Consider the following 12,497-nt stretch of genomic DNA (forward strand, 5'->3'; position numbering starts at 1 on the left):
GTACAGAAGGGTCCGGAATAATAAGAAATAACCCCATAAAAATACAAAATAACCCAAAACAGCATTTGCACCCAAGTATCCGTTTGTCCATACATAGTCCTTATAAAACCGTTTCAAAGCCAAAATCCTGCACTTCCAAGAGCGTGAAGTGGCTTTCTTGAAGTGTTGCGGACATGTTAAAAAAAAGACCGGCCCCCATCGATGGCGGGACTCTAGTGTTAGTGTTTTGTTGGAGAAGTCTGAGAGTAGCTAAAGCCCTTTGTTGTAAATCTGAGTAAATAATACTGCGCTGGCCGAGCGCTGGGACCCCGACGGTAACTTAGTGGCGATGGACTCTTGCTCTGCTTCCTTTTAACTGTTCGGGACCGTGTCCCCGCAGTTCCTACTGGCAGAACAATTCCCGAAGGGGGTCTAACAAGCTTCGGGGAGGGGGGGATCCCCAATCTGTAACACACATCCAATGAAAAAAACAAAAAGGTAACAAAAAAGAAATGTTAAAGTGCAAATATCCTCAAAGTTGAAGCGTTACTGGTTCTGATCCGGGGGGGCCAGGGGGCATTTCAGATTTCGGTAAAAGTTAAGAATCGCCTGTTTTATTTGCGAAGTTGTTTGAATTCCCGGCAACGTTCCATTAAAAACAATAAAAGATATTGTACATTCTTCCCTAGTGCAATCCGGGAGCGCATCCCAGTGATTGGTTCCCCAGCGGTCTCCAGCAGCGGGCGCTGCGTGGCGGGTGAAGAGACACACGTTTGTGACTTACCTCTCGGGTTTACATTGACATTTATTGTAGCTGCCCTAGAAAAGTTTAAGATGTGGGTGAAGACGGAGAACGAAGTCGGTTCTTCCTCGGGGGTTCTCCTCCGCCGCCGCGCAGGCTTTAGACCCGCAGCTTTACAGGGGCCCCGGTGCAAAGCGCTTCTGTTAAAAACGAATCCTCGAAGCTGAATTTGGCAACGCAGAAATAAAAATCCCTGAAGAATCGTCACTTCGGTCAGGAGAAAAAAAAAAAAGCACCTTTGTGATGCCAGGGCTTCCCCCTCGTATGAACGGGTGAGGGGGAGGAGGCCGCTGGGCACCGTCTTCAAATCAAAGTGTCGCAAGGATTAGTCCGTGGAGTCCAAACCGTCCGACGGCGGCGCGTATTTCAGACGGAAAGTACCTGCGGGAATCACAAAAGGCGAGGATTTAATATGTGATAACAAGATATTCCATCACCTTACCCTCACGTCTCTACAATCGTTCCTAAAACCAGTTCTGTAACCCGTGTAATTCCCCTCCGCGCGATCACATGACTTGTCTCTGAACACGGACCTTCCGCCAACTTTAGGGGTCGGAATCAATTCCGGACGCGTCACAACGTACAACAGAATCATTCCAAAAATGGCCGCCCTTGAGCTCCAGTCAGTGACTTTGCCTAGGATGAGATGATGTCTTGGTGTTGGAGGAGGGGGGCTAGGGGATCGTAGTGTATGAATTGGGGTGGAGCATGGGCACAGATGAGGGTCGGGGAGGCTTTAGTCAGGTTCCCCGAACTCTCCTCCAATAGGGGTCACAGCATAGAAAGGATTTTCGGAAGTCATTGAGAAGCTGGGGCGGCAGGGAGGGAAAAGTGTGCGTGCAAGACAAAGACAATGAACAGCGGGACAGAAGAGTGTGAGCTGCCATCTCCTCTTGTGAGGGTATCAGGGGGGGGGGATGTGCCAGGTGGGCTCACAGGTAGTGAAGAGAGTAATGTAAAGGATATTACAAGGGACAGAAGAGTGTGTAGGTAATCATGGCGGTCAGCATGACAGTGGGTAGTATGTGCTGGAGAGGAGTGCAGATGGCATGACAGTGGGTAGTATGTGGTGGAGAGGAGTGCAGATGGCATGACAGTGGGTAGTATGTGCTGGAGAGGAGTGCAGATGGCATGACAGTGGGTAGTATGTGCTGGAGAGGAGTACAGGGGGCATGACAGTGGGTAGTATGTGGTGGAGAGGAGTGCAGATGGCATGACAGTGGGTAGTATGTGGTGGAGAGGAGTGCAGGTGGCATGACAGTGGACAGTATGTGGTGGAGAGGAGTACAGATGGCATGACAGTGGGTAGTATGTGGTGGAGAGGAGTACAGGTGGCATGACAGTGGACAGGGTATGATACAGGACAGTATGTGGTAAATAGGAGTGCTGAGGGTATGACAGCGGATGGTATGTCCTGATAAAAAGTTTTGGTGGCGAGGCGGCCAGGGAGTGAGGTGTGATTGGGGGGAGTGAGGTGTGATTGGGTGGAGTGAGGTGTGATTGGGGGGAGTGAGATGTGATTGGGGGGAGTGAGATGTGATTGGGGGGAGTGAGGGGTTATTCTGGGGTGACCTAAGATTGTTTTCTCTGCCAGTGTGTACTCCGCCTGTAGTCGGCAGTATGACCCGGAGGATAAAGACGGCGTCCCTCACTGGGTGAGAAAACTACAGAGTCCCTTCATATAAAACCAATTACCTTGCTGATTAAAATCCATGGCCGGCTGCTTACAATCCTGAGCCCGGTGCCCGCTGACTCCGCAGTTGTAGCACGAGACGTTGCCACTCTTCTTGTGCAGCATGCCGTTAATGGCTCCCATCATTCCCTGAGGCTGGTACACCCCCGCTGTGCCGGTGATAAAGTTTTGCATGGGGGGTATGGAGAAGCTTGGCTGCCCCGTCAGCATAGAGTCGGGGTTCATGCTGTTGCTGTAGGGGTTGTGAATGACGGGGAAGGAGGAGCTGTTGTTGTATTGCTGGGTGTTGATGTACCCGTTATTGCACATGGGGCTGAAGGGCATGAGAGAAAACGGAAACATGGAGGGCGCTGAGAAGTGCTGAAAATAGTTGCCGTAGTTGACAGCCACGCCGCCGCTCCCGCAGCTGCCGCTGCACCCGCACGAGCTGCACCCCGCCTGGGACTGCTGTTGGTGGTGGTGTAGGTGGTGGTGTCCTGATGCCTGGCTGGCAACTTGCAAGTTCATGGTGGGCGAGTTCCCTCCGCTGCTGTAGTAGCTGTTGTCGGTCACGGACGTCGGGCTTGAGCTGGGCACCGGGCAGCTGGGTACATTGGCTAGGCTGCTGTACGGCGTAGAGGTCAGGCCGCTCGGAGAGACATTGCTGTGTGCACAGTAGTTGCCCGACATCTGAGCTACGGGCGCGCCGCTCATGGTGGAGAAGGCAACTTTGGTATTGGCTGTATAGAGAACGTTTCTGGGGCTTAATATTGCGGGCGCGACGCTGGAACATGACATCGGCCCGACCGTGGAAGAGTCAGCGGATGACACCAGGAGCTTCACCGGGGTGCGGGTGACGTGGAAGACCGGGGCTGATGACGGGGTGGCTGGCGTGCCGCTGTCCAACATCAACGAAGTCGGCTTCACCATCCTCTCCCCGGACACGGGACTGCCGACTTTGCCGCGGACGCCGAAGGCCGCACTCTGAGCCATTGCGCTGCTGTCGGGCATTATGGAGAGAAACTGTCCGGACTGCAAAGGGCTGGACGGGGCTTTGACATCGAGCAGCAGGCCCCCAAAGCTTCTCTCCATTTTCATGCTGCTTCGGGGGGCCGCCGCCGATTTGGTGCGTTCCTCTGAAGACGAGAGAGGGTGCGGAGATGACTGGAGGAGTTTGATGTCAGCGCCGCCTCGGTCTGACTTGTGCAGCGCGTTGATGAGGTGCAGGGGAGCCATATGAGATGGGGCCCCAGTAATGATCTGAATTGGCAGAGGGGGGTGGCCCGAAGCGCTGGATCCGGTGTCATTCTGAACAGGCAGAACCTGAGCTGTCGGGCGCAGCGACGTCGACGTGAAGTGATTCACCAACAAGACGGACTTTTCCTTCTCTGCGCAGTCCAAGTGTCTGCCGAGACCTACGGAGAAGAGAATGATTAGGCCGTCACCCCATGGGCTGTCTCATCCGTAAAACAGGAGGACGTTCTACTTACGCCGGTCCGTTTCCTCGGCGCTGTCCGAGCTCTCCTCTCGTGTCTGGAGTCCCATTGGGCTGGAAGGGGAACTGGAGTACTCGGAAGACGAGCTGCCTTCTTGAGGCATTTGAGAACTTGTCGCCTCCACATCTACAGACAGTTCTACCGAGAAAGTCGAAAAAGAAGTCGTTTGTAAAGAGTGGTCACCGGCGACCCGGCACAATTCAGCAGTGATCGCCTAACCCGATAATAGCTGAAAGACTCATTTGCATAGCGAAGTCACTTTTATCAGGGATGCACCGATACCGGTTCTTCTAGGACAGTGGTTCTCAACCTGTGGGTCGCGACCCAAAAGTGGGTCGCAAGCCACAGTTGAGGGGGTCGCCATGTGCCTTGTGCTGTGCTAGGTAAGAGACTCCTTAGCCTCCTCCTAGTGCAGCAGTGTCCGTTCTCCTAGATGGTGCTGCAGCAGTGGCGGCCGGAGGGGATCTGAGAGAGGGAATTGGGCAGGAGTGAGCGGAGGTGAGTGCCACTAGCCACCTGTGAGCCCACTCAGATACTAGTATTGGTGCACCCCTAAATTTTACCATTGGGGCTCACCACAACTTGGCAAATGTTACCAAGGGGTCCCGGCCCTAGAAAGGTTGAGAACCGCTGTTCTAGGAGTGCCAATATTTATCTTTTTGTACTCGCCGATACAGAGGACCAATAGCTGTACTTCCGCTAGCATGGAGCTGGCTTCCCGGCCAATCAGCATGGGCCCAGGCGGCATGTCCCTACCCGTGACCCGGCTTCTTGATTGTTCGGGAAGTCGGCTCCATGCTGATTGGCTGGGAAGCCAGCTTCCCAGCCAATCAGTTTCAAGCCAGCTGTTTGGCCAGCTCCATGCTGATTGACTGGCAATCAGCATGGAGCCAGCCAAACAGCATTGAGACAGCTTCCCAGCCAATCAGGAACCCGGGAGGCGGGTCATTACCCGCTGCCCAGCTTCCTGATTGGCTCTATGTTCCCTCGCAGCACTGCTGGTCGGAGGAATTTCGGCTCTGACCAAAAATTCCGGTATCGGGGAAAGGTATCGGAGCATTTGCCGAGTACGAGCATGCGCCCAAATACTCGGTATCGGCGCCAACACTAGTATCGGTGCCTCCCTAATTTGTATATTATTTATTAACAACATGTAAAGCTTTTATTGGGCACAAAAATAAAACATCAAAAAACTTTTATTCATTCATGATTTTTTTTTTATGTGTCAATGTGATTTTATCTACAAATGACGATATCAAATAGAAGGCGCTGCGGACCCCACCGCAGCCTCGGGGGGTCTTTTTAAAGTTTCAATAAACTTTTTTTTATTCTCCTCCCTGTGCCGATCTGATCTACGTCCCGTCTACAAAATGCAGATATTCCACTGCCGCGGGAAATGCAACATCTAAAGAGGCGGCTGCTCCGGTTCTTACAAAGTGAGGGCAGCGTGGGGGTCAGTCTTTGCCCTGGCTTCTACACCTAGTAGTATTATTATACAGGATTTATATAGCGCCAACAGTTTGCGCAGCGCTGTACAATATAAGGAAGAAATTACAATCACAATACAATTCAATACAAGATAGTAAGGAGGCCCTGCCCCTGAGGGCTTACAATCTAAAAGGGAGGGGCCAGTGATACATGAGGAGGGAGCTGTGTGGGGATGAATGATTGAGCGGTTAGGTTGAGGTGGGATCGGCTTCCCTGAAGAGATGAGTCTTAAAAGGAGAACTATGGGGTCAGGGCTTTTCCCCATAGTTCTCCTTAGGGTAACGGGAGGACACAAACTAGCGTCCTCCCAGTAGCCTAGACAGCTCACGTGATCGCACCCTCACCTGTAGAATGGCTGTAGTGGATGCTCTGCATTGGCCCCACGTGGCTAGTGGGGGGGACCCTGGCTACCCCGCTGCTTGTGAAGGTACACGGAGCCGGATTGAGACACCTCTTCTCCGATTTCTCCCTGGAGAAGGAAACGTAAAGAGAGATCGATGAAGACATAAAACAGACCATGTTTCAGACATTTTCCATAAAGCTGCTGATTTCTGGGAAGTGTTGCATTTGATGGAGGTCATTTTGTGAAGCAATGCAGAGGGGCCCCTGCAGCCCCCAGGTAACAGAATTCCCCCATCACACGGTTCCTACACAGCACTGCACACTGGTCCTGGTCCACTACACACACACACACACACACAAACATTCCCATTTTTGTGGGTGCATGCACCCTTCCCCAACAGCTCCCTATTCATTGCCTAATGACACACGCTTCCAACCTCTTTAGACTACAGAACAGCACCCCCCCATCATCACCACCACCACACCAACCTGAACCTACGTATACAGATCAAAAGGGACACGCACTCCTCTTCTTAAGGATCCGTTGCTGTAATCTCCGTTTGCTGACCAAATTCCAAGGTACTGATCACATGATCCCAGCCAAAGGAGTGACATAAGATCACATGACCCATGCCAAGTGTCTGATCATGTGAACAGCAGCAGAGGGAGATTGTCCAAGATGGGTCAAGGCGGGGGGTGGATAACTCCGGCCCTCCAGCTGTTGTGGAACTACAAGTCCCATGAGGCATTGCAAGATTCTGACAGCCCACACACACACACACACACACACACACACACACACACACACACGAGTCCTAGAGCCAGAAGCATGATGGGATTTGTAGTGTCGCCACAGCTGGAGTGCCGATCTCCGTGAAAGAACAAATTTATATTTTTGCTCTAACAACAACTTACAAATGAAGTGCATTTTGGTAGAGCAAGGGGTGGGCAACTCTGGCCCTGCAGCTGTTGCGGAACTACAAGTCCCACGAGGCATTGCAGGACTGACAGCCACAGGCATGACTCCCAGAACAGGGGTGAGCAACTCTGGCCCTCCAGCCGTGCTTTAACTACAAATCCCAACCTGTATCTACTTCTCTACTCCTGGTAGGCATGCATCTGTCAGTCTTCCAATGCCTCCCTCAGCCCTGATGTGCTGTGAGATACTTTGAGCCCGCACACACACACACACACACACACACACACACACACACACACGAGTCCTAGAGCCAGAAGCATGATGGGATTTGTAGTGTCGCCACAGCTGGAGTGCCGATCTCCGTGAAAGAACAAATTTATATTTTTGCTCTAACAACAACTTACAAATGAAGTGCATTTTGGTAGAGCAAGGGGTGGGCAACTCTGGCCCTGCAGCTGTTGCGGAACTACAAGTCCCACGAGGCATTGCAGGACTGACAGCCACAGGCATGACTCCCAGAACAGGGGTGAGCAACTCTGGCCCTCCAGCCGTGCTTTAACTACAAATCCCAACCTGTATCTACTTCTCTACTCCTGGTAGGCATGCATCTGTCAGTCTTCCAATGCCTCCCTCCAGCTGTTGTGGAACTACAAGTCCCATGAGGCATTGCAGCTACAGGAATGACTGCCAGAGGCAGAAACATGTTGGGATTTGTATTTAAAGCACCGCTGGAGGGCTGGAGTTGCCCACCCCTGGGTCAAGGGGTCCTTAGTACAGTGTGTATTATATATACACATCGTCTTCTATAACACACGCTCCACATTACAATAGATGTAAACCCAATCACTAAAATGTCATATTTTAACAGATTGACGTCATTCAAAAGCCAATTGCAATATTAGTTTTTTTTAGCCTGCACCCCTGGTGATCCTGCCATGAAGGTCCTTGTTCAGGGTGACAACGCTCTGTCCCTGTCTCCCAATTGTGCTACTGCGTTGTCACGTGGGCTTCCGATGGAGACTACAAGTGGCTATTTCAGCACACATGGTCCACTGTTGTCACCATTAGCAAACCCGCCCTGAGAAATGCCATGGCAGCCATCACTGGAGTGCATGCAGATGGGCAGCGGCTGCAGGAAATGAGCACAAAGGAGTTAATATTTGATACACAAAATGTGTGTCATCTGGTTACAGTTCACATCCACACTGAAGAGATTCCCACCAAACATCTCAAAGTCTTTGCCGGGGCTGTGCACATATCTAGGGCTGAGACTTCCATTTTCTGCTCACGAAGCGGGTGGCAGGAGGGGACGCTGCCCCCCTGCTGGCTACTCACTTCTCCAGCTCCAGCTGGGTCTTTAGCTTCTTCTTGGCGCCCATCGTGAGGGACTCGAACTTGTTCAGATCTTCCTCGGTGAGACTCAAGAACTGCAACGGGGGACAGAACAGAGTGAGTGAGAGCACAGTGCAGCACGCGGCGGCCATTACAGATCGGAAGAGGCTGGAGCAGAAACCTGATACCTGGATACTAAGCTTAAATCCACTTTTAAACGCAGCTGTACAAAACAGAGTCTGAAAACAAAGGATAACGGTATCAGGAGGCGAACTGGTCTGGTCACATCACACACTGTTCATTCTTACCAGGAATATACAGTTCTAGCAATGACAGGTGCTCTTTCTACCCCACAGCTATCCACTACATACCTGACAACATCCCATGAGAGATCAGCACTGATAAAACTTTATTGTTCCGGACAAGGTCCGGCCACGCCACCCTCATGCTGACGCAGAGTGAGGATCGTGGCAGAGTGAGGCGGGCCTGGGCGGATTTTCGGTGTTCATTGTCCGGAACAATAAAGTTTTATCCCTACTGATCTCATTGGGTTGGTCTCTTTGTATGAGGGGACGAGCTCCACCTGTCCCCACACACGTAGGCAGACTGTGGACTTGAAAGCAGCAGCTTCTCCTACCATGAGGTCCATCTCGTCTATTGGACCCCATAGGCCCCCTTTGTACTCCCCTTTTCCCATCCTGTACGTTGCCCAAACTGCAGTCTGACCAAAAGCTCCCCATTCCTTCCCACAATGCAATGCCAGGCGGCCAATCAGCATTGCAATCACACAAAGGGTGGAATGGGGCAGCAGACAGTAGTGGTGGTCGGTGGGACGGATGCCCCTTACTACAGAAAGCTAAAAATACCATTGGTGTCATGTCGCCTGCTCTGCCTAGTGGCCCCTGGCACCGGAATCACTGGAGGGACCCTAGCCTGGGGGTTCCCAAACGCGGGCCACAGCTTCCGGTCGGCTTCAACAGCTGCTGGTGTCACACCGGGACCAGACTGCTTTGTCAGAGGATCCTCCAGGGGCCCCCTTGTCTGAGATGTCCCTGAAACAGTCAGGGTGCCACTTAATAAAGGACAGTGCCCGGCCTGAAATTACTCCGCGGGCAGACTGACCTGCACCCTATGGATCTGACAGGAAATCAACGTTGGCACCGGCATCCAGCATGGGCAGTGGTCAGTCTTCATCTGCAGACGGCCCTGGCTGCTGTCCTAAGTCAAGTACCACCACTGACACCAATGGTTTGGGGGGGCATTCTCCCCTAGGGCCACGTTCCCAGTGACACCAATTTGGGAAGCCATTCTCCCCTGGGAGGCCATGATCCCACTGACACCAATGATTTAAGGGGTGGGGGGAATTCTCACCAAGGGCCACGATCCCACTGACACCGATGATTTTAGGGGTGGGGGGAATTCTCCCCAAGGGCCACGATCCCACTGACACCGATGATTTTAGGGGTGGGGGGAATTCTCCCCAAGGGCCACGATCCCACTGACACCGATGATTTTAGGGGTGGGGGGAATTCTCCCCAAGGGCCACGATCCCACTGACACCAATTTGGGGAATCCTTCTACCCTGGGGGGCCACTATACCACTGACAGCAATGATTATAAAGACTCTTCTTCCCTAGGGTTACTATCCCACTGACACCAATAATTTGGGGTGCATTCTCCCCTAGGGCCACGATCCCACTGACACCAATTTGGGGAACCTTTTTCCTCTGGGGGCTACTATCCCACTGACACCATTATTTCGAGAGGCTATTCTCTCCTGGGGGGCCACGATACCGCTGACACTGCTGGAGGCCATGATCCTGACACCAATGATTTGGTAAGCTACTCCACTTTAAATTCATTTTAAATACACATTTTGCACTCCTATACTTTTATTGTACGAGTAAAAATGTTTTTGTCACATTTGGGGCGTGAAAGGTTTTGGAAGAATTTACTAGGCCCTGGTCTCATTAAAAGGAGAACTATGAGGGGGGGTGAAAATCACTCGGCCTCATAGTTCTAGCCGACCTGTGACAATGAGACTGTCACAGGTCGGCTCAGTGGATCGGGAAGTGAGCGGACACATACTGGCGCTCGCTCCCTGCAGAGAGCCGTGACTGTCACTCACGGCTCCCTGCAGGGATTCCCCCCCTCCCCGCTCCTCCAGCGCTGACGGGCGGATCGGAGGGGGAGGGGGCGGGTACAGCTGGCTCTGCCTCTATATCGGCAGAGCCAGCTGTCACTCACGCAGCTGGGCGGATCCAGACATAATTGTCGGGATCCGCTTCAGCTGCGGCGTCTCAGTATACGGCGAGCTGTAGCTCGCTATATACTGAGCTTAGGGTGACGGGAGGACGCTAGTTTGTGTCCTCCCGTGACCCTTAGGAGTAGCTCTGACCCCATAGTTCTCCTTTAAGGATAAGGACCACTACCCTGGAGTTCCCCAGAAGCTGGGATGAGAGTCCTCACCGTGAAGTCCCTCATTATTAAAGGCACCTTCTGCCCCCATAAATGCCAAAACGGGTGCCTGCGACTGGAAAACCTGGAACAGGTCTCACCGTGGGCACCCCAGAGATGTATATTAAACAGGTGAAAGGGGATGTTGGTCTGTTTTGGGTGAAGCGACACTATATGTCACCAACAAATGGTTTGAAGACTACAGCTGTAGTATGCTCCCCCTCGCCCATTCAAGACAAAATGACAGGGTCTCTTTAAATATAACAACCCAATCCCGAGCTGGCCTCTTTTTGTTGTCAGGGTCCATTTCTCCTGTACGTAGCAGTATAACCCGACAGCCTAAGAATTCCTGCGTCCCTCAACGGATGAGGAAGAAAATGGATATTCAAGGTAAGAAAGGCGCTCACAGCGGCAGTCATCCACCGTTACGCCAAAGCAAGATTCTGCGCTCTTCCCTCATCGCTCTGTATCCTGTGCCCCACACTCATCTGAGACTGCCCGCCGTTACCTTCTTCATGGACAGCTGGCTGAAAACGGCGTAGTATTTGTGCAGACGCAACTTCCGCAGCCACTCCAGGATGTCCTGCTGTTCTTGAGTCTGAGGGCTCGGCACGCTGGGGGCGATGGCGGTAGAGGCGGCCTCCAGCTGCGGTCGGTATGTCACAGCGGAGGAGCTGAGACATGGTGATCCGCCGATGGTGGCCCCGCCGCCACCGTGGTGCAGTGCAATGCTGCTGTGGGAAGACTGGATGCTGGCGACACCGCATATGGGCCTGCGGGGGGAAGAACACAACGATATATATGAACCCGCCGGCCTCCCCTCAGCAAAGCGCAAGCAGCGGGATTTCATGCTCGGGAAATCCGGGCGCCAGGCCTGGTGATGTCACCTCCTGGCCAGGATTCCTCTCCATTCATCCAACCTCCTCATACAGCCATTTAAGCATTTAAAGTGAACTTGTCGGCCATTTTACCAGAATAAATACTGACTGAGAGCAGGAAACACGGGATGTCTTATATAACCTTCATTGGCCAGAAAACGCTCCTTGGTGCACCCCTCTGCAACCGGGATCAATTTGTTCACGATTCCTCTGACTTTGGGTCTATGCCCTGCCCACTGCCTCCTGTCCAATAATAAAACTGCTCCAGCTGGCAACTGAGACACTCTCATTGGATAAGGGTAGGGCAGCTGCGGCTGGACTTAAAGGAGAGCTATGAAGCGAGTGATTTTCACTCCTCCTCATAGTTCTAGCCGACAAGTGACAATGAGACTGTCACAGGTCGGCTCAGTGGATCGGGAAGTGAGAGAACACATACCGACGCTCGCTCACTTCTCGATCCTGTCACTGCAGAGAGCCTAGACAGGGGTGTGACTGGATTCCCCCCTCCCCTGTCCGATCCTCCAGCACTGACTGGCGGAACGGATGGGGGAGGGGGCGGGCACGGGCACAGCTGGCTCTGCCTTTAGATAGGCAGAGCCAGCTGTCACTCACGCAGCTGGTCGGATCTCGATGTCGGGATCCGCTCCGGCTGCGGCGTCTCAGTATACGGCGAGCTGTAGCTCCCTATATACTGAGCCTAGGGTGACGGGAGGGCGCTAGTTTGTGTCCTCCCGTTACCCTTAGGAGAACTATGGGGAAAAGCCCTGACCCCCATAGTTCTCCTTTAACAATAAAATCAGGAGAATACCGGGTACTAGGTTCAGAGGGATGACCACAGGAGCGCTTTCTGCACCATAACATATAATAGGCCCCTCACGCTCAGACGCTGTCACTTTAAAAAGTTTAAAAGGGTTGAAATGGCCTCCCGGAGGAGCTTACACTCTATTGTCACACAACCATTGTCACACAATACTATTATTATCTGCAGATTCCCCCACTGTCCCGTTTACATGGAAGTGTCATCATCTGGGTCTACATACCGTATAGAGGGGCCCAATGCCGTGTTCACTTTAACATGGGTCGGGTTGCTGGGACCTGTAGTACACAATAAAAACAACTGGGTGAGCTGGCA

General features: G+C 52.5%; 1 protein-coding gene across 1 annotated transcript in view; it reads right to left on the bottom strand.

Moving 5' to 3' along the window:
* Window positions 1-740: 740 nt before the first annotated feature.
* ZCCHC14 (zinc finger CCHC-type containing 14) overlaps window positions 741-12,497 on the bottom strand; it is a 30,377-nt gene continuing 18,620 nt past the window's right edge. The window contains exons 8-14 of the mRNA XM_018572415.1: window positions 12,406-12,460; window positions 10,996-11,260; window positions 8,034-8,125; window positions 5,782-5,906; window positions 3,944-4,087; window positions 2,477-3,868; window positions 741-1,162 (exon numbers count right to left, since the gene is read on the bottom strand). Of these exons, the coding sequence (XP_018427917.1) occupies window positions 1,107-1,162; window positions 2,477-3,868; window positions 3,944-4,087; window positions 5,782-5,906; window positions 8,034-8,125; window positions 10,996-11,260; window positions 12,406-12,460 (2,129 nt within the window). The 3' untranslated portion in view covers window positions 741-1,106. The remainder of the gene's footprint in view (window positions 1,163-2,476; window positions 3,869-3,943; window positions 4,088-5,781; window positions 5,907-8,033; window positions 8,126-10,995; window positions 11,261-12,405; window positions 12,461-12,497) is intronic.

The sequence above is a fragment of the Nanorana parkeri genome, unplaced genomic scaffold (genome assembly GCF_000935625.1).
Source record: "Nanorana parkeri isolate BGI_ZX_2015 unplaced genomic scaffold, ASM93562v1 scaffold2022, whole genome shotgun sequence".
In the NCBI taxonomy this organism is placed as follows: Eukaryota; Metazoa; Chordata; class Amphibia; order Anura; family Dicroglossidae; genus Nanorana; species Nanorana parkeri.